The sequence below is a fragment of the Chanodichthys erythropterus genome, chromosome 19 (genome assembly GCF_024489055.1).
Source record: "Chanodichthys erythropterus isolate Z2021 chromosome 19, ASM2448905v1, whole genome shotgun sequence".
Taxonomy (NCBI): domain Eukaryota; kingdom Metazoa; phylum Chordata; class Actinopteri; order Cypriniformes; family Xenocyprididae; genus Chanodichthys; species Chanodichthys erythropterus.
This window is the reverse complement of record NC_090239.1, coordinates 22616227-22638799: the sequence shown is the minus strand read 5'-3', so window position 1 is coordinate 22638799 and position 22573 is coordinate 22616227. Positions and strand designations below refer to the sequence as shown.

Below are 22573 nucleotides of genomic sequence, written 5' to 3'. Positions count from 1 at the left end.
GTGCACACAGAAAACATACGATTGGAAACTTGAGCAAGAAACATGATGGATTACACAAGTCCTGTATTCAGATTTATCACACCAATTTCATATCAAGTATTGGGAAACAAGTGTCTGATTTACACTGGCTTAGAGGATTAGTTCACTTTCAAATTAAAATTTCCTGATAATTTACTCCTCCATGTCATCCAAGATGTTCATGTCTTTCTTTCTTCAGTGGAAAAGAAATGAAGGAAAACATTCCAGGGTTTTTCTCCATATAGTGGACTTCACTGGGGTTCAACGGGTTGAAGGTCCAAATGTCAGTTTCAGTGCAGCTTCAAAGAGCTCTACATGATCCCAGACGAGGAATAAGAGTCTCATCTAGAGAAACCATCAGACATTTACTAAAAAAAACGTTTAAAAATGTATAGGTTTTAACCATAAATGCTCATCTTGAACTAAATCTCTTCTTCTCTATTTGAATTCCGGCAGTGTAGACTCTGTTAAGTGTATTACTGCCCTCCACTGGTCAAAGTTTGAACTAATCGTTATATACTTGCACTAGCATATTGTAGATGACACTTTAGTTCAAACTTTGACCTGTGGAGGGCAGTAATACACTTAGCAGTGTCTACACTGCCGGAATTCAAATAGAGAAGAAGAAGAGAGCTAGTTCAAGATGAGCATTTATGGTTAAAACGTATACATTTTTAAACTTTTTTTTTTTTTAGTAAATGTCCGATGGTTTCTCTAGATGAGACTCTTATTCCTCGTCTGGGATCATGTAGAGCTCTTTGAAGCTGCACTGAAACTGACATTTGGACCTTCAACCCGTTGAACCCCAGTGAAGTCCACTATATGGAGAAAATCTTCCTTCATTTCTTTTCCACTGAAGAAAGAACGACATGAACATCTTGGATGACACGGAGGAGAGTAAATTATCAGGAAATTTTAATTGAAAGTGAACTAATCCTTTAACCTAGAAGTTTCTTTTATGGGGAAAACCTTCGGCATCACAACTTTCCCAGTACTTTAGCAACACCCTCAAAACTTCTTCAAACTTCTTATAAAGTCAAAAAGTGCAGTTGAATCGATACTACTACTGAATATAAATTGTCTTAAAGATCCTCTGATCCTTACATGTCTCAATGCATGGTTTTGCCAGCCAAGTGCAAGAAGCACGATCTATTGTGACGCCGCCACTAACACCAGAGCTCCTCTAGGAGAGACATTTCTTTTGTCTTCTCTGATTGTCTCTCGCCCTGTTGTCGGGTTGCTATAGAGCTGCATTCAGAGCGCTGAAACTGCACATTCTGTAGGGAGTGGCGCGGATCTGCTCACACGAGCAGGATTTATGCTATTCAGCTCAAACAGTACAGTAAAAACACGGTAAAGTACAGCTGAGGAAGTGTGAATTCACAATTCCCTCAAAAAGCAGTGATAACGCAAAGTCCTGTGCACCTCAGGAGCGAGGCAAAAGTTTTATGCACTTATGGCATATGCAATAAAGCAGCGTTTCCATCCCATGTGTTCATGAGAACAAAATCAGCACTTCCTGGGAAACTGGTGCAAAAATATCCGTAGCTGCTGCAATTGGAGCACTTTTTTCCTCCATCATTAATGACTGATGATAAACACTGTCATGTGATCTTGCGTTCGGATGCTGGTGTTTGGGAACACAATCATGTGAGACGCTTCTGGAGGAATTAAACCAAATCATTCTGATGACAGACTTTGACTCTTTGATTAAAGATTACAACGTTTTTTTTTTTTTATATTTTGTGTGAATTCACTTGCCTGAATGAATTAGTAGTAACGTAACACTAGTAACATGCACTAACAAAGTAAATAGGGTCCATTTTGATTCATGCTGACATTACGTAACGGATCAGGGAGTAAATGGTAAACTGAAGCAGTGCTGTGATGGATCTCTATCTGACGTGAACATCAATACCCGTGCTGTAATCACACACGTCACAGGACAGCAGTGTCGATCACACCGTCAGTCAGTAAAGGTCGTGATTTAACAGAGTTGTGGAACTTCAGGTCCAAAGTTCAAGTAATCAAAAGCTCAATTACAGCACAGGAATTTTCTGTTTCAGATTCCAATACAATACAATACAAATGGGTCAAAAGCAACTAATATAATGTTTGCATTGTAACAACAGTTAAATTCAGCTAAATTATACAAAAAAACTACATGAAAAATATTCTTTTTGATCCGTTCAGAATTAAGCCTGTTTCCCTTTAAGCACATTTTGAAACCCAAATAATCTTAATGATGTTAAAATACACTATAGCTCGAAAGTTTGAGGTTTTTTTAAATGTTTTTGGAAGATTAAAATACAAAGGCTGCATACGAAAGAACAGCATTTATTTGAAATCTTTTTTAACATTATAAACTTACATTTGATCAATTTAATGCATCATTGTTCAATAAAAGTGTTCATTTCTTACTGATCCCAAACTTTTGAGTAGTTTTACTAGTATAGTCTTCATCATTATGCAAACAATAACATTTGAGAGCAGTCGCGCCGGTGCTACTATCAGATCTACGGTAGGTGGCACCAGAACCTGATTTGGTGGCGCTGGGCGGGTTGTGCGTTTAATCATATTGCTATTGTTTTGCATTAATAAGTGCAGTTACTAATAATAATACACGTTTATTTATTGGAAATGTGAAAGTAAAGCACGGAGCTTGAATTGAGATAAAATAAAAGTAAATTTTATCTACAACAATATCATGCAAAAAGCTAATTTTTATAGGGAAAAAATGTAAATATTCAACTCTTATTAAATGTGCCATACTGAACTGACCGACAGCTTCAGTGATTATAAAATGAGCGCTCTTTACTTGCTTTCTGTGTAATTCAGTCACAATTTGAGGAAAAGTTTTTGTTTTTCATGAGACTTTTCCTACTTTTCCCCAAGTGATCCTCTGCCAACATCTACCGGTTATACTGGTAATTTCACGTCTTTTTAAATAAAAGTTTGTTTGCCACAAAATCATCAAATTAAAAATAACATTAAAATTGGATCATATTTAGAGATTTGAAGTGCTGGAAAACCTGTGAAGCACAAAAGTTCTTGAATTTCACTCTCAAAAGTTTGCATGAATCCTGAAATGAATAATGTAAAAACCTCACTGGAGGAGAGCCTTAAATAACTTGTTCGTTCATGGCACAATATCTTTCCTGGTTTGATCTGATATCTGTAGTTTATAACAGAATACTTCACAGAAGTTAAATGCTTCCCACTAGATCTCGCTGCGATGTTATTAATTCTGCGGCGAATTAAACGCTTGCTCATTGGATCTCGAAGCGCTCTGTATTAACAGTGTCACGTGATCTAGATCGGCACTCGAGAACCTTTGTTGGGCTGTTTGTTTTTGTTCGAGCAGATAAACGGTAGCGCGGTTTCGATCCGCTTTCGTTTAGTTTGATGTTTCTCGTATGCATTATATGCAACAGAAATGGCAGCTCTCATCAGCTGAGCAACCTAGCGCGACCTCTAACAAAATTTAGTCGCACCGGCAGGAAAAATGTCGCAAAATGCGACCATTTATCAGTCTGTAGCCCTGATAATATGTATGAAAATATCAGTTTTGGGTGAACAGCTCCAACTTTACAATTACAATCAGCTGAACACATGACACTAAAACCGTGAAAGTTTGACATCTCAGAATAAATGAACAGAACAATACCATGTGTTCACAAAACTGAAGAGTGAACAACCTGAAGCCATAGAGAATGAACAAAAAGCCTGTCAGAAACAGAAGAGCACCAGAATGTCTGAGCCATAAAACTGCACTGTGATCCAGAGCAAATGTTGACAAGAGAAATCAACTCTCAGCTGTGCCGGTTCCTGCCGCACTCTCTAGAGGAAACAGACACATGACGAACAACCAGCAGTGCGTGATAGTGTTGAAACGGATTAAAATCAGTAGCGTACAGACGTAAATAGAGGCTTAACATCAAGAGAGTTTTCAAACTGGCATCCGTGGAAAAGTTTAGAGACATTTTTTTTTTATAAATTTGATTAAAATAAATATAGAAACTAAACATTTTATACATTTATTATTTTTTTCACTGTTTAAACAAACAGCTGCATTCTGAATTACAGAATGGGGATGATCATATTTGAGGTATCTAAAAAACTGAAAACTATCCTGTGCAAAAGCCAATCTATAGGCTAACATCCTCCAAAACAAACACGCTCTGGCTGCGTACCTGCTGATCCGGGGCAGGGAGTGTGTGATGGCGGGCAGGCCGTTGGAGACGGAGTAATGCACCAGCAGCAGAACGGAGAGAGAGACGAGCACGGCGGAGTTGATGACCACCGCTCCCCCCACGAAGCCAAAGACAAACAGCAGCATGCATCCCGGACTCATGGCTGCCACCACGCGCTATGGGCCGCCCGCCGCCCCCCGATACGCCAAAACAATCCCATCAACACCGGCACAGCGCGAGAATCTGTCTGCGTGTGTGAGCTCTGCAGCCTCTCACTGCTGTGACATCATCCACACACACACACACACACACACACACACACACACACACACACGAGCGGCTTTGCAGCAGCTGTCTTTCCTGGCGTGTTGTTTTCCCTCTTCTCTTGCTGCGCTGCTGCTTAATGAAGTGCTCGGGCTCTTATGCGCTAATTCTGTATGCATTTTCTGGTTTCCATCACACCGCTGATTGGTTGTGGGAATTGATGCGTATATGCAGATCACGGAGAACAACAAGAAGGGTTATTATAGTTAACTACAACCATTAAAAATACATTTTCAATACTGAAATAAAAAAAAATAAACGTATTTTATTTCAGCCAGCCGCCAAAGCAACATTTTTCATTTTCATTTATTTTAACTTAATGTATTAAAATAAATCAAACTAAACTGAAATAAATAATACTAATAAATTAATAAAAAACTATATATTCATTATGTGAAATAAATTAAACTTTAACTGAAATAAAATATAAATAATAAAAACTTTAAAACTTTATTTCAGCTAGTTACCAAAGCAATATTTCCCTTTTAGTTAAAGGGTTAGTTCACCCACAAATATAATTTCTGTCATTAATTCCTCTCCCTCATGTTGTTCCACACCCGCAAGACCTTCATTCATCTTCAGAACACAAATTAAGATATTTTTGATGAAATCCGAGACTCGTCCATAGACAGCAGTATAATCAACACTTTCAAGGTCCAGAAAGGTACTAAAGACATCGCCATGTGACTGCAGTGGTTCAACCTTAATGTCATGAAGAGACGAGAATACTTTTTGTGTGCAAAAACAAAAACAAAAATAATGACTTTATTCAACAATATATAGTGATAGGCGATTTCAAAACACTGCTTCATGAAGCTTTACGAATCTTTCGTTTCGAAATCAGTGGTGAAAGTCACGTGATTTCAGTAAACGAGGCTCCGTTACGTCATAAGTGTTTCGAAACGTTTAGAAATTTCAATGGTTCACGTGACTTTCATGCTCCAAAACACTGATTCGAAACAAAAGATTCGTAAAGCTTCATGAATCTGTTTTAACGATGTCTTTAGTACCTTTCTGAACCTCGAAAGGTACAATGGCGTTGCTGCGGCGTGGTTCAGAACCCTTGGATTTCATGAAAAATATCTTAATTTGTGTTCTGAATATGAATGAAGGTCTTACGGGTGTGGAACGACATGAGGGAGAGGAATTAATGACAGAAATTTTCATTTCTGACCCTTTTGCAACCCTTTAACTTGATGTACTAAAATAACTAAAACTGAAATAAAAAATGAGTAAAAACTATATAGACATTAAAAAAAAAAAACTAATAAAAAAACAACAAAATTGATAACATTTTAACAAATTAAAATGAAGAAAAATAGAAAGACAAACTAATTCAAAATAGTAATAAACATTAAGATTAACATCAAACACACAAAAATTCAGAAATATTATTCCAATGTAAAACAGCTGTTCTACTACACAGATCTGGTATATTATACTATTCCAGTCTTATAAAACCACAGTTATTATCCTGAATTATCAGACAATAGAGAGCAGAACGAAACAGCAAAAGAATGTTTTACTCTCCCAGAGCGGAGCAGACTGAACCATGTTGCAGATGCTCTGAGAATCATGTGTCGTGTGTGAAGAACATGAATGCTGCTTTTCAGAGGGTCCATCTTCTGAGAGGATTATGGGATTATTTCAAAAACGTGATCATGTCAAATCAAAAGGTTTGCTATATTTTTATAAAGTTGCCTTTATATTTTAGGATCACTATTGTGAAAATGTTTGAAAAGCCATGCAGAAATAATCCCAAGCGTGTACAGACAAGATCCGGCCATCAGAAACTACAATACTGTCTGTTTGAGAACCTTCTGTGAAATATGCATCATACATGAGCTTCTGCTTCAGTCTTCCTGCTATCTGTCTATTACAGTCTGTCTTCATTAACATCCACCAGACGATTCTCTCTCTCACTGCCTCAATCTCACACTCAGCTGAGACACACACACACACACACACACTGCCCTACATTAGGAGACGCTCGCAGCGGTTGTGTGCATGCATGTGGGCGACTTCACATGGGTTATTTAAGTGCAGAATCAAAGCAGACTGATGGAGAACACAAATATTAAAGTGGAAGCTATTAATAACAGCCTTGCATCTTGAAAAAAAATCTGCTGATTCGCAAAATAAAGCCTTCTATTACCTAATTTGATAAAGCAAAGTTCAAATATAATCAATAAAAATTCTCTTTTCACAAACTAAGAATGACTTTTCAAATTCTATCAGTTTTAATGCACTTATTTATTTATTTATTAATTTAATCATTCATTCATTAATAATTTAACGCCATAATAGCAAGAATGGCTATACTCAATATTATCAGTATTTTAAAATTCTTATTACAATATCATTTCATTACATTACTTACATTAATATTTCTTAAGAAGCAAACAATATACAAAACATATATAAATAACAATAACAAAAATAGCAATAATAAATGTTATATAGAATCTTTTAATTTAATTTGTGATAAAAATTCTAGAATTTTTCCAGGAAAGACTTTAATGCACTAATCAAAATAACAAAACAAATTTTTATTGACAAAAAGAAGTATTCGAAATGTATAATTTACAATCTGCAAAGTAGATCTGCACGATTCTGAATAAAGTGAGAATCACATTTTTTTGTTTAAAATAAAGATAATTCTTCCATGACTCTGAAAAGACAACTAAATAAAACAAAGTGTAATTTACTAGAGGTTCTGACAAAATGTTTGCGGTAAACAAAAAATTTGCTGCAATCTATTTAAAAATATTGAATTAATGTCAATTAATTAAAAAAAAATGGGTTGAATGAATGATTCAATGACTCACTCATAAAGTCTTCAATGGTTTCATTACTGGATGAATCAGCGTTTATGAACAAATCTCTTGAATGAATGATTCAATGACTCACTCATAAAGACTTCACTGGTTTCATTACTGGATGAATCAGCATTTTTGAACGAATCTCTTGAATGAATGATTCAATGACTCACTCAAAAGACTTCACTTGTTTCATTACTGGATGAATCAGCGTTTTTGAACAAATCTCTTGAATGAATGATTCAATGACTCACTCAAAAGACTTCACTTGTTTCATTACTGGATGAATCAGCGTTTTTGAACAAATCTCTTGAATGAATGATTCAATGACTCACTCATAAAGTCTTCACTGGTTTCATTACTGGATGAATCAGCGTTTTTGAACGAATCTCTTGAATGAATGATTCAATGACTCACTCATAAAGTCTTCACTGGTTTCATTACTGGATGAATCAGCGTTTTTGAACAAATCTCTTGAATGAATGATTCAATGACTCACTCATAAAGTCTTCACTGGTTTCATTACTGGATGAATCAGCATTTTTGAACAAATCTCTTGAATGAATGATTCAATGACTCACTCATAAAGTCTTCACTGGTTTCATTACTGGATGAATCAGCGTTTTTGAACAAATCTCTTGAATGATTCAATGACAAATGCTTTTGTTTAACAGTCATTTGTTGATGTGGTGTAACAATGTTGATAAAATGATAAACAAAACTGATAAAATCTTTATATGAAGCATCAAGTTACTTTCAAAAGGTGATTTCCTCAATTTCGCTAGTGTAGACATCAGTGTTTATATCCAAACTCTAAACTTTTATCCCAGTACTTCTGTGATAATGTGAATTATTGTAAGACTGTTTCATATCTATACATGACAACGTCTCTCTCTGGCTCAGAACACAGATCTGAATGTTCGCTGCGATCGTACTTGTCAAACGTTTAAAAGACACAACCGAATCACTGTAATGTAGCAATGAGATTGCACGGGTGTTTGAATCGAGATCGTGATCTTTTAACGATTAATCGTGCAACTCTACTGCGAAGGAATCAAAAATATGTCCAAATTAGGGACATGCCCGAAGCCTAAATCTGAATTAGGAAAGGCACGGAAAACATCTGGGTCATGTTTGCACTTTCCTCCTTCACTGGCCTTAATTATATCCTTGTAATCAGAATTAGGCATAAAATAATGTCAAACGTGAAAACAACCGAGAATTGAACAAATAGTTCATAAATCATATATTTGTGGAAGTTTTTAAGGGATAATGCATGACTCGCCTTACAAATATTTGACAAAAGCAAAAATGTTCATTGTGTTTATTGAGGAAGCATTATATGATATACTGTTTTCAGCATCAGTACCCAAGTACTGTACTTCATTCAGCCAATATGACACAGGACGGCGTTAAATCCTGAAGCTTGTTATGAAACAATAACGTGTCGGTGGATGAAACACTCATCCTCCTCACCTGATTCTGCTCTGACTGCCAGTGTCTGCCGTCTCCCCCGTCAGCTGCTGGTATTTGGTACGTTCCAAGTGCTCCATGTAACTGTGGATCATCTGTAAACCCAAACGCTCTCATTACTGTCTGACGACGCGTGCCAAAGCATCTTTTACAGCGGCTCACGGATGTGAATGGCTCTTACCTCTGTGTGTCTCTGATGGAGGCCGTTGTACTCCTTCTTCAGCTCGGCTTCACGTTCTTCTAATCTTCCAACTATAAACAAACAGAGGAATGTTTATTTATATTTATATAGGTTTAAATTTAAACGCAGGCATGCTGCGATTCAAAGGGAAAAGCTTTTCTGTTCAGATCTGAACAGCTGTAGTATCAACACACAGCCAGAAGGGGTCAGTACAGACAGAATTAAAACAGAGAAACATTTTGGGTAAATCTCTCATGAGGTGTTATAACACTAAAAGTTTAATAAATACAAGTATGTTCATATGTTCATGTTAAAATGATTTTGCTCTTATAGCTGAGCATGTGCTGTGAAACAGTGAGAAAAATCCCAATATTCCTGTCAAATAAAACAACATTGTGTATGATGGTGATTAATGGGTTTTAAATTTGACTATAAAGTCTCTTAAAACTGTCATTGACTAGTTAGGATCCTCGTCTCGCATCCTCCGTCTCTAATGTAAACTTTAGCAGTGACGATAGAGTCAGTTTGATTCTGTGTCAGTGAATCGATTCACAACTCTGATTCAAAAGTGTGTTCATGTCATCTCTCAAAAATGTTCACTGTTGTTCCCATGTGGCATTATTCTAGGATTAAAATGTTTTTATGTTAAGATGTTTGTCCCATTTCTTGATATATGCACTGCTGGTCAAGTTCTAATTTTTAATGTTTGTGAAAGAGTCTCTTCTGCTCACTAATGCTGTTTATTTGATCAAAAATACAGTAAAAATAGTGAAATATTATTACAGTGTAAATCAGCTGTTTTCTATGTGAATATATAGTAAAGTGTAATTTATTCCTGTGATCAAAGCTGAATTTTCAGCATCATTACTCCAGTCTTCAGTGTCACATGATCCTTCAGAAATCAAAGTGAAAGTGTCATTCATCATTTCAGTCACACACTTCTCCAGTCCATCACTCCAGTAAATCCACTGACTCATGTGCCGTTTATGGTTACAGTAGAGAAATAGAAATCTATTTCCGTTAACCACAAAATGGGAAGTTTTGCACAAACACAATTGACTGAACTACTTCCTGCCAGAATGTTGAAATGCTGGAACAGTGTTTTTAATCCTCATTCAGGACACTGAAAGAATCGATGATATTCACTAGATGTGTCATCTGACAGAAGTGTTTACGTAACGTGCCGCCCACCTGGAGCGGAGCTTGGCAGTAAACACGGTCATCCACCCATCATGTGGGCGAGTTCAGCAGCCCTTAAGCTGTAATCCAGTTCAGCCCATTCTCAGTCAGACGCTGTTTGTGAAGCGCTGATCCAAGGGAGAGTCTGATCAGGTGTTCGAGAGAATTAAAGCTTCGGGCCGGTTCTGTTTACACCTGGATACACTTGGCCATATCTCCTCCCGACAAACCAATGTTTAACAGACTGTGGAGCCAAAACACGAATGACTTAAAAAATATTGTTGTTTACTTTTAAACTCAATTCACTGCTTAATCAGTAGCCAATGAAGAGATTCCTAGACTGGAGTAATACAGACCCTCTTTTTAGTGATTAGTATAAAGCATAACAATAATCAAGTTGTGAAGATATAAAAGCATGTATAATAAAAATGATTTCAGTTTTGCAATTCTTGATTGAAATAACTTTTTTTTTTTTTCACCACGCTTTTATTTGATGGTAAAATTCGAGATCTGAGTAGAAAATTACACCTGCGTCATTCTAGATTTTACAATATCTTGAATACTTTTAGAGTTACAGGCATGCAAACTTTGAAAAATTTATGGCATTCAGGTTTTGAGATAATAGGAAAAATTTAGATAAATTTCTAGTTTTAGATATTCCTCTTTAGAAGAAATATGTGACCCAAATTTGGTTTTTGACCACTGAAAACGTGTACAATTTACTCATGGAGCCACATTAAGATCTCCATATCTCTGGGATTGAACAATCGAGGGCCTTTAAAATGAAGATACCAAAAGGAAAGTTTGTAAGAAACAGAATCTAAAAGGATATTAAGATATCTTTAACACTTCTTGAGTTACAGACATGCAAACTTGAGGCAAAGAACACAAGAAGTGCCATTTTCCCCATGTTTGAGCGGTCACTGTTGGCATATAATGAAACACAGATTGATAAAGTCAACAGATTTCACTAATAGATCTACCAATCTCTGTGTGAACATACAATAATGATGCTGCCATCTTTATAAAGTCATTTTACACTCCTCTAATTTGGCTCCAAATCTCAGGTGAAAATGGTCATCTGCAAAACAGTAAATCTACATCTGTGATGTTTAATATTTTGGCTTTCATCGCTATTTATGTTTGTCTTTCTACAGAAAAAAAATGAACAAAATCAAACATTTGAGCCGGACCTGTGGTTGAGTTGACACGGAATGACCCACCTAGATTAGTGACGTGATTTTAATGCAGGATGAGAACTGTCCCAGAGTACACAGCGTGCTTTTTGTCATTTAACATTAAGAAACTGGAATTCATCCAGCGTTTCACGTCACCTCAAGGCAATCCAGCTGAGAATTTTTTAGCCACATTATTTCCTGCTTTAAAAGGAGGATGCAACTGCATATCACCGGCATAACAATGATATGAAATGCCATGTTTATTAAATATGGAGCACAATGGCAACATGTAAAGGGCGAAACGCAGCGGCCCTAGAACAGATCCCTGAGGAACCCCCGTAAGTTACAGGAGCAGAATAATGATGATGATTCCCCAAAAGTCACTTCACACACCAGTCAAGACTTGATCCAGTGTGTCAAAAGCTGCACTACAGAGTCATTTAGCACCCTAATGAGGGCACTCAGTGCTTCTGAAACCCAATTCAAACTTATCCATGATATTTATCTCTGCTTAGAATGAATACAACCTTTTCTAGTATTTTCACAATGAAAGGAAGTTTAGAAAATGAATATAAATCTGATCTTCGGTTCTCCCGCTATATGCAAATTTAGTTCAGCTCAACGAAAGCAACATATGTGCTGAAATTTGTTTATTATCAGCTCATTTCAAGATCAAAAACCACAATGCGAGAGAGTGGCATCAGCGCTGGTAAGACAGTTTAGTGTCACTATTTTTAATGAAGATGACTGTGTTGAGCTTCAGGATGCAACGCCAAACTTTCAGTTTCATTTGAGGCAGTTTGTGCGTCAGCTTGCTGAATAGATAATCAGAAGCTCATCTGCAACAGGCCATATCATGTTGCTGTCATATCTGACTACCCGGAGCCAGTATCCTGTAACGCTCTCACATGCTTATTTATTTTTTATCATTTTGGGAGGAGTAAAATTTAGATACACTGCCCTCAAAAGTTTGGAAATGCCCAAAAACAAGGGGGTTTTGGGCAATATTGGCATGAATCCTTCTTAATTTGTGATAATTTTGCACTGATGAGGGACAACACAAACTACAAAAACATGTTTTATTACATAAACAGTTTATACATAGAAAAAAACTTCAATTTTCGATTCATCAAAATATCCAGCATTAGCAGCTATCTGACATAAACTGGATTCTGATTGGTTCATTTTATTCTAAACTTAATTGGCAATCAATTGTTGTAGATATTAAGGTATGCTGACCCAAAAATCTTTTACAAACCTGAGCCAAGTTTAATCCAGTAACCAGCATCACAGCTGGCAAAGGGGCGTGTAGATATTGCCATTATTATGTAATCAAAATGAAAATTATTATTGCTGGTCTTCAATGATAATTTCAAGTTACTTTAATGTATTTGCACCAAAAAATAAGGATTTATGCTGATATCGTCCAAAACCACACTTTGCCAGGCACGTTTCCAAACTTTTGGAGGGCAGCGTGTGTGGCTTCAACAACCAGATGCATTTACACTTGTCCAGTTTCATCAGCAAAGTGTCTCAAACTCTTTTTTTAATAATGACGCAAACAAATAGTTGAGTATGAGTTGTGAACGTTCAATATAATCACCCAGTCCTCGAGAGCTGAGCTGAGGGAAAGCAGTTCACTTACTCTGATCCGCGTAGTTCTTGGTCTTGAGCTCCATCTGTCTGGTTTGAGCCTCCAGAAGCTGCACACGGGTCTGTAGATCCTTCTTGTCTTGTTCCTGCAAGTCTTCATACTCAATATATCTCTGGAGGACAAAGAGAGAGAGAGAGAGAGTTTACACACACTGAGATATTTCTACAGGTCTCTTCTGCTCACCAAGGCTGCATTTATTTTTATCAAAATATAGTAAAACTTGTGAAATATTATTACAATGTAAATCAGCTGTTTTCTATGTGAATATATAGTAAAGTGTAATTTATTCCTGTGATCAAAGCTGAATTTTCAGCATCATTACTCCAGTCTTCATTGTCACATGATCCTTCAGAAATCATTCTGATATGATGATTTGATGCTCAAGAAACATTTATGATTATTATCAATGTTGAAAACAGATTCAGATTTTTGTGGAAACATACATTTTATTTTTCAGGATTCTTTGATGAACAGAAAGTTCAAAAGAACAGCATTTATTTGAAATAGAATCTTATGTAACATTATAAATGTCTTTACTGTCAACTTAATGCATTCTTGCTGAATAAAAGTATTAATATCTTTAATTTCTTTGTAAATCATTTTTAATGTGCATTTAAGAAGGAAAAACTACAAAAAAAAAAAAAAAATTCTTCCCAGTTCCCGTCACTTGAAGCATTTATTCAGCATTTTGTATATCTCAGATGAAATGTGACGATCAGACTCAAACAGCGGGGTCAGGACTCTGAGTTTAAGAGTCAAGTGCAAAACACAAGGTCAGCACAGCAGTCCGAGTGGGACGTGAACCAGGGGTCATTTCCACGCAAAGCCGTTTAACTCTTCACTCCCTCATACCCCAGTGCTGGGCGAGGTCTGTGTGTTATGAGGGCAGCTGAGAGGATTTCCCCTCCTTCAGACTCCAAACACACAGCATGTCCTCACCTCTATTGTTAGATGTCACCCAAGCCCTGCAGCGACATGAGCGCAGCAGACCACAACGCAATAGCTGCGGCATTGCCAGTGTTTGTGTTTGTCGTGTGTGTATGAAATCAGCTGGCACGACGCCACAATACTAAAGATGCGCCCAGTAGTTTTTCATCTGCATTTCTGACAAATAATTCTTCAGTCTTTCTATAGATATATTTCTCATGTCTGGGAGGCAAGTATATGCCGAGTTTCGGTTCATTTTTGTGACGCGCTCCAGTTCAGAGAGATCGAGACGGCAGAAAGCGCTTCCTGTTTGTTTTCTTTATTTTACAAAAGCACAATGTTTTCATGTTGTGAGTTTACACAAATAAAAGTAGATCCTTTACAGTTTCAAATGATTTGTGTGACCAAAATGACGGAGTATTTTAAGTAGTTTCTGCCGTTATCAGAAGAAATGCAAGTGATCGCACCGGCGCCTCCATAAACGTGCTACACTTCAGCTTCACACAAACACTTGGATATGAGCCAAATAATATCGCACATTAATCTAGTTTAACGTTAGGGCGAGTGCTGCTAACATGTTTCAAAAGATAAGCCATATTTGAGGTCGATGGATGATAGATGAACGTTTGGATTTCCTGTCCGACACACTGTAATTACCTAGGGCACGATGAAATACATTTTATTTTTTCCCAAATTCCGTTTTCCCCGTTTTAATTTTTCTGGATTCCGTTTTTTTTGGGGGGGGGGGGAAGACACTATTTTAATAGTGGAAATTATATTTTAATAATCAAAAAGCTCATCTAATTAATTGAAACCATGAAACTCATGCAATTCAACAATAATTTATTAAAAGGTTTTAAATTAATCATTTTAATTATCAAATTTTTATAATCAAAGAGCATCTCTAATTAATTGAATTCATAAAACAACAACATTTATTAATTAAAAAAATTCTATGAAATGTTTTTTTTGTTGTTTTTTTCAGAAATTCTGGTGTGTATTTTAATTTTTCTGGCAATCAGATGAAGGCATAAAACATTAATTTAATTTATTTTTTTATCATATGAAATTAAACTTTTTTGTCAAACAAAGTGCTGCACAACAGAGCTGTAGTTTTAAATTTAAAACATGCATTTGTGATTATTCCTTTAAAAAAAAGTTAATAATTGTTTATTATTATTATTATTATTATTATTTTTATTGCATAATTATTATTATTGTTAGCATTATTATTACACTGAGACGTAGCTTAATTCTACTGCACAACAGTAATATATTTCTGTCTCAATTTCTTTAAGTCTAGCCGAACTTTTATTTTTACGGGTTGCCGTGAAGAATTCAGAGTTTCGGTGTGTTTATGATAGTTTCTCTCAAATGCTCGCGAAGTGACTCTCAGAGCGGCTCTGGAGATGAAGTTGACTATTAGGGGCTACAAATAATGTCCCCCACATGGAATTCAAAATAATGCAAATATGGTGTATTTATTACAATAGCATGTGTAACTTTCTCTAAATCATGAAAGAAAGCTACAACATATTCTTTCCTAATGAAAGCATCGCATATTTCATTTTCAAGGTGCTTTGACCTTTCCTGAATACACACTGAGATGTTGAGATTTCAGTATCAGGCGATCATTAACATCCTCTCCAGTGGTTTACATAAAGCTATAGGACAATAATTAATGGATCATTGTGGTATTTTCCTGTCCTGGTATTATTTGTAATGTTTACAGTTCTCCTTATACACACAACACAACCAGATGAGCCAGATGAACAACAGTACGTGAGGTCATCTCGCCTTCATCACCCCTAAACACGTCAAGCACGTATATGTGTCACCCAAAGCGTTTCATTTAAATCAGAGTCTGTCCTGCTACGGACGCCTACGTGTCTGCAGATCACATGAGCCTCTACCTGATGAAGTTATCAAGCAACTTCACAGAGAGAGAAGAGCATCTGTGTCTGCTGATGAAAGGCTCGGGGACATCACACGTGTGAGGTCAGCATCACTGCGTGACCTCCTACTGAACCCCGAAACTCCTCCCATAACAGGGTTGAGTTCATATTATTAACTACAGCAAATAAAAATCATTTAATTTAAGGGCACAGTTATACTGCAATTCAATCTACAGCATGAAATCATACAACTCGACTGGTGATTCTCAAACAATATAAGAAATTGATACTTTTATTCATCAAGGATTCATTAAACTGATCAAAAGTGACAGTAAAGACATTTATAATGTTACAAAAGATCAAATAAATGCTGTTCTTTCTCTTCATCAAAGAATCCTGAGAAATAAAATGTATCAGTTTCCAAAAAAATATGAACATTAATAATAATCATAAATGTTTCTTGAGCATCAAATCATCATATTAGAATGATTTCTGAAGGATCATGTGACACTGAAGACTGGAGTAATGATGCTGAAAATGATCACAGGATACAGAAAAACTGTCTAGCGGGACACTTGGCGCTCTTATTTTATTCCTATCACATATCATAAATTAGGAATCATTTGAGAGCTTGAACACACAATATTCATCCTGCTAAACCGTTTTGAAATTTGGACATTGTGTTACCATGGAAACGGCACTTTTTAGCGGGCTCCTCCCCCTAATCTTGACAAAAAACATCATTGGAAAGGTCCGAGTCTCAATTTTGTGATAAAAGTGATATTGTGACAGAAATGCATTAATTTGTTACAGGAGTACGCATCAAATAAAATCAATAAAATGTGAGAATCACCCAGTGGTTATTTTTGGTATTACGCCTAAGCAAAATCTCATAAGAAAATCAATTTTTGTGATATCTAGACATATGACTTTGATTTTATAGCAATTTTAGCGTAAAAAATATTTTGTAAAATATATATTTTGTATAAAACACAAATACATTTGCATTACAGTAAACTTTTTTGAAACGCTTTCACTTCAGCAATAATCTGCTTTAAAAAGAGCTAAAAAGCAAAAAAAGGGTAAAAATCAGGGTAAGACAAAAGGACTGATGATGTATCAGGGCTCGACAATAAGGACTGCCCGATGGCCCGTGTGTGAACGACGGTCGGGACAGTCGACGGAGCGGAATCGGGCCAGTGCTGTAGAGTGTGCTTTATATATCGTCTATGATATCTAACTAATTGTTGATTTAACGATCTGATATTATCGAGTATGTCCCTCACTTTACAAAAACCAAACAAAAACACACCAGAGTGCACACATGTACTTGAGGTAGTCTAGTAGGTTAGACTAGTGCGCGTGCATATTTAGAGTGTACGCTTTCACTGCATGATTTAGTCAACTAAAATGCCTTTAAAATGCCCCAGAATTCAAGATAAGGGGCAAAAATGCCCCTGTATATATTTCATATTTATATAATTTAATATAGTTAACCAATATTACACAAAGAGCGCCATTTTTCTCAGATTAGCATGATTACAAATGTGATATTGATTTTATTCACCGTACAGTTTAATATTTAATATCAAGTGACTTACATTTTAGACACAAAATCGTCTGTTTCGCTGTATTTCTCAAACGAAAATGGTTCCAAAGTCCACTGAATTGTTTTGCGTCTCTGAGAAACACTCCTGAATGAATCAGCCGCTTGAATGAATCGGTTGAATCTCAATGATTCGCTCATTAACAGTGATTCGCTGCCACCTACTGGCAGGTTTAATTTCACATTTAAAGTGTCTTCATGTTTTTTTAATAATTTCAAATAAAAGTATTTATTTATACATTTTTATGCATCTTTAACTGCTCTTGACTGATTAAACTAAATAAAGTTGAATCTATTATAGTTTATAATATAGTTAATAATAATAATAATAATATTATTATTATTATTATTAATAATAATATAGTTATACATAAGATTACAATTTATGTACCTGAAAATCTCCTGTTCAGACCTACTTGAAAAACACCATTTATTTCATGTTTGTTCTGTTGTATTTATTTGTGCTATTACTCATAATTTGATTATTTGTTACCATTTTATTACTTACTGTTTACTTGTCTAACAATATTTAAAATATAAGTTAATCTAGTAGCTTTTGGTGTCATAGCACTATTTATTGAGGTTAAATGTAACAAAGACAACGAAAACAATAACTATGCTTATTTTATAGGCCCATTTTCTTGTCTTTTACTTTTATTAATTTTTTTTTTATTTTGGGGCCAAAATTTTGGCAGGGCAAGTAAAAATTTGAACCACTGGCCCAACCGGGCAAATAGAAAAAATCCTTAGCGTTGAGCCCTGTGTATTTACTCATTTAAATTTTGCTAATTTTGAAAATAAAGTTACATAGTGTACCTTTAAATTGTAATAATATTTCATAACTTTTTATTGTATTTTGATCTAATAAATGCAGACTTGGTGAACATTTTCAAACACTACCCCAAATCTTTAGTTAATAAAGAGCAATTATTGTTTTTACACCACCTCTAAAGTCATAAAAATCTCTATGCAAACTCTGCAAGAACAATTTTAGGTAACACTTTATTTTACACTGTATGTTACATGTAGTAATAACTATAAATTATGCATAATTACATGCAACTAACCCTAAACCTGTAGTAAGTGTGTAGTTACTTAATATCACTCAATATTTAAATGTATAATTACAGTGTAACAAAGACACCCATAACCCAATTCTATAATGGAAATTCATCAAGTGAGCGTCATTAATTAGCTTATGAAATCCCAGCGCATACATCAGCAATAAATCAATATCATCCAAACGCTGATGAAAAGCAAAACATGATATGGATTTTTAAAGAAATATAAATGACATATACTGTAACGGAGTGGATGCCAAGACGAATTACGCAGCTCAGGAAGTAACATGCATAATTTGTATGTGAAAGGCAGTGGTTCACTGGAGCAAAATCTAATAAGAGCATTAGCGGTCGAGCCAGAGCTTGCTTTATAAAGAGACACGCATAATGGACGTTTCTTCTCCGTTCACAACAGAAGCAACAAGTCCTTATGCACGGTTTACAAACACTGAATTCAGAGCCAAACTACGAGATGTCCAGCTACTCCGCAAAGTTCGACAGCAGCCGAAGCGTGTTCATCATATGATCCGGAGGACAGCGCTCATATGAGCAGAGGAAGAGTGTCTGGCTGCATACAGACTTCAGGCTCTCTGCTCCACATAATATCCTCATTGTGCCGCCACAGATAGAGGCTGCTGTGTGCCGCCACTCTATTGATAGAGCTCTCTTTAACTGCACTTCCTCCGGGGCTCAGAGCCATCGCTCATAACACGGCCACGAGATACGCGCCGCTAGCAAGGTTTCACTCGAAGCTTGGGTGCTCCTAGCTTTGGTTATCCGAGCTTAGCGTTACGCATGGATTCACTGAGTCACATGAGGTCAGGCATGGATGGAAACATGCATGAAAATTCAGCAAGCATTGCTTAAATCTGAAACAGAAAGCTTCCTGTCGATCTGGTCATCAGTGATGTGCTGCACATAATCTCTCGCTTTCCTTACAACTGTGTTCAGTGTTTAGTGGGAGTGCAACATGGGATCTATATGAATAAAAATGTATACGCGTGTGATAGAAATTATGTGTTTATTAAAGGATTAGCTCGGAATTAAATTTCCTGATAATTTATGTCATGTCTTTCTTTCTTTCTTCAGTTTTTGAGGAAAACATTCCAGGATTTTTCTCCATATAGTGGACTTCACTGGGGTTCAACGGGTTGAAGGTCCAAATGTGAGTTTCAGTGCAGCTTCAAAGAGCTCTACATGATCCCAGACGAGGAATAAGAGTCTCATCTAGAGAAACCATCGGACATTTACTAAAAAAAATAAACATTATATACTTTTTAACCACAAATGCTCGTCTTGCACTGCTCTGTGATGCTCCACGCATGACGCAATCATGTTGGAAAGGTCACGCGTGACGTAGGAGGAAGTACCGATCCAGTGTTTACAAAGTGAACGTCAAAGATATGATACAGTAAGCTTTATAGTGTTAATAATATCATTTTTGGTAAACTTGCTAGAGAAGAAAGCAGGATTGGAAGAGCGCACACACTGAAGTCTCCAAAGTCTAATCGCTGTGAAGTAACTTAAGGAACTGAAATGAAAAGAGCGAGCGCCTCAGAAATATCCTGACTGGAGAAAGGAACTCAGGAAGCTCCTCTTCCGGTACATTCAAAGCCATTCCCTGACATTTCCTTCCAGAGTCTAGAAATACAAATGCAAAATGCAAACCAGAACACACAAATACGCTTGAGCGCTTGACCAATGCGATGACCATCATGAATCAGGACCTGGTAAAGCTGAATGAGAGTTCTGGATGGTCACTTACGCAGGCGTGCTTTCGTGACGCATTTAAATGTTGTCCTTAATTGTGAATGTGACGACCGAGTTCGTGCTTTACTGTCAAACAAGTTTCAGCGTCGTGTGAGAAGATGAGCTTTAGACTTGTTATATGACCTTCGTTTTTCCCGTCTTGTTGCCAGCGGTCTTCTATGGAAAACTGTAAGACATTCAGCACAGGATTCTGCCAATATTCACAGCGCCGACTGGGCAAACAGTTGTGTTGGAGCATAATTCATAATGCAGATATATTATATTTGTAATAAATCACAGAATCCAGAAAAATGATTTTTCATTGTTTGGTCTCTAAATGAAACAAATAAGCATGTTGTATTTTGCTAGTTTAGACACGTGTTAATGTATGGCGATTTTACAGACCATATTTTCATGTAAAGCAGATATTAAATGTTATTTGTCTGCTAACTAAAAGCACTTGTTAAGTGATGGTCATATTCCCTATATTTCACTGAAAAGCCAAGCTTCTACGCTTTAAAACAACTCCTATTTTGCGATGATTAAGCAGGTGGTTGTTAAATAATGTGATGACTTAATAGCGCTCCTGCTTCAGATTTAAGAGGTCCAGATTTAACCTCTCCAATGAGAGTAAATCAATCGAATATGCGATCAAATTTCACGAAAGGCGACTAAAAATGTATTTTAAAAGTAAGTTTAGCGCAGATATAATTTCATTGCCTGTTCAGCTTTATGCACAGTCTCTTAGCTGAGCGCGCTCTCTGTCGCTTTATAGACTAGAATCGCTGGCTTCCGTACACGAGTCGATCCCGGCGGGAGAGTGACCTCTGACCTGACCTTAAATATGGATATTTTTCTAAAACAAGAACCCTTTGCTTCACTTCAGAAGGTTTTTATTAACCCTCTGGAGTCGTATGGATTACTTTTATGATGGATTGATGCACTTTTTTGGGCTTGAAAAAAAATCTCACCCCCCCATTCACGGACAATTTCATGCAAAATCATGTCAAAATGCCTGTTTTGGCGAGTATCCTGTAAACACAGTCAGTCACGTCTGAAGCGAATGTAAACACATGTGTATCAGTATATTGGATACGTGCATGAGTCTTAAAGTGACAGCAGCCTAATATTCCTGTCAGTGCTAATCAAACACACTCACTGCAAAAAAATAAAATAAATATAAATAAATCACTCACTTCTCTTGAACTTTTGTAACTTTAAAGGGTTAGTTCACCCAAAAATGAAAATTCTGTCATTAATTACTCTCCCTCATGTCGCTGCACACCCGTAAGACAACGACGATTTTTTGATGAAATCTGATGGCTCAGTGAGGCCTGAGCAATGACATTTCCACTCTCAAGATCCATTAATGCACTAAAAACATATTTAAATCAGGTCATGTGAGTACAGTGGTTCAATATTAATATTATAAAGCGTCGAGAATATTTTTGGTGCACCAAAAAAAAAAAAAAAAAAAAAAAAAAAAAAGACTTTTTAATAATATCTAGTGATGGCCAATTTCAAAACACTGCTTCAGAGCATTATGAATCTTTTGAGTCGAATCAGTGATTCGGATCGAGTAACAAACTGCTGAAATCACATGACTTTGGCGCCCCAAATCTTCAAGAAGCAGTGTTTTGAAATCGGCCATCACTAGATATTGTTAAAAAAGTTGTTATTTTGTTTTTTTGCCGGACAAAAAGTATTCTCATCACTTTATAATATTAAGGTTGAACTGATTTAAATATGTTTAATGGATCTTGAGAGTGGAAATGTCATTGCTCAGGCCTCACTGAACCATCAGATTTCATCAAAAATATCTTAATTTGTGTTCTGAAGATGAACGAAGGTCTTACGGGTGTGGAACGGCATGAGGGAGAGGAATTAATGACAGAATTTTCATTTTTGGGTGAACTAACCCTTTAATAAGGATTAATCTATATTTAATTTATGCAGTGCAATTTTACATGTGATTATCCAATTTCTGTACCTGAAATCTTCTGTAGATCTACCTGAAAAGCAGTGTTTATTTAATTTGCATAATTTCTATTGTGTTCATTTGTGCTATTGCTTGATTATTTGACCTTATTTTATTACAGACTGTTTACTTGACTTTAGCAGTGTTTGAAATTTATATATTATATTTATGTCGAATTTTTTTCACTTGCATTGTTCTTGCATGTAAAAGTCGTTTCGAGAATGAATGAATGCATTCTGTTTGCACCTGTGGACAGCATCAGGTCGCCGCGAGCGAAGAGAAGCAAAACAAAGGCCTGAAGTTTAAAGCAGATCATATGCTCATACGCTCTTCACTTC

General features: G+C 36.2%; 1 protein-coding gene across 3 annotated transcripts in view; it reads right to left on the bottom strand.

The window, feature by feature from the left end:
- The window catches only part of spag9b (sperm associated antigen 9b), a 56142-nt gene that overhangs the window by 29581 nt on the left and 3988 nt on the right, over window positions 1–22573 (bottom strand). For all 3 annotated transcript variants that reach the window (XM_067370137.1, XM_067370138.1, XM_067370139.1), the window contains exons 2-4: window positions 13011–13131; window positions 9009–9079; window positions 8831–8922 (exon numbers count right to left, since the gene is read on the bottom strand). In XM_067370137.1, the coding sequence (XP_067226238.1) occupies window positions 8831–8922; window positions 9009–9079; window positions 13011–13131 (284 nt within the window). The remainder of the gene's footprint in view (window positions 1–8830; window positions 8923–9008; window positions 9080–13010; window positions 13132–22573) is intronic.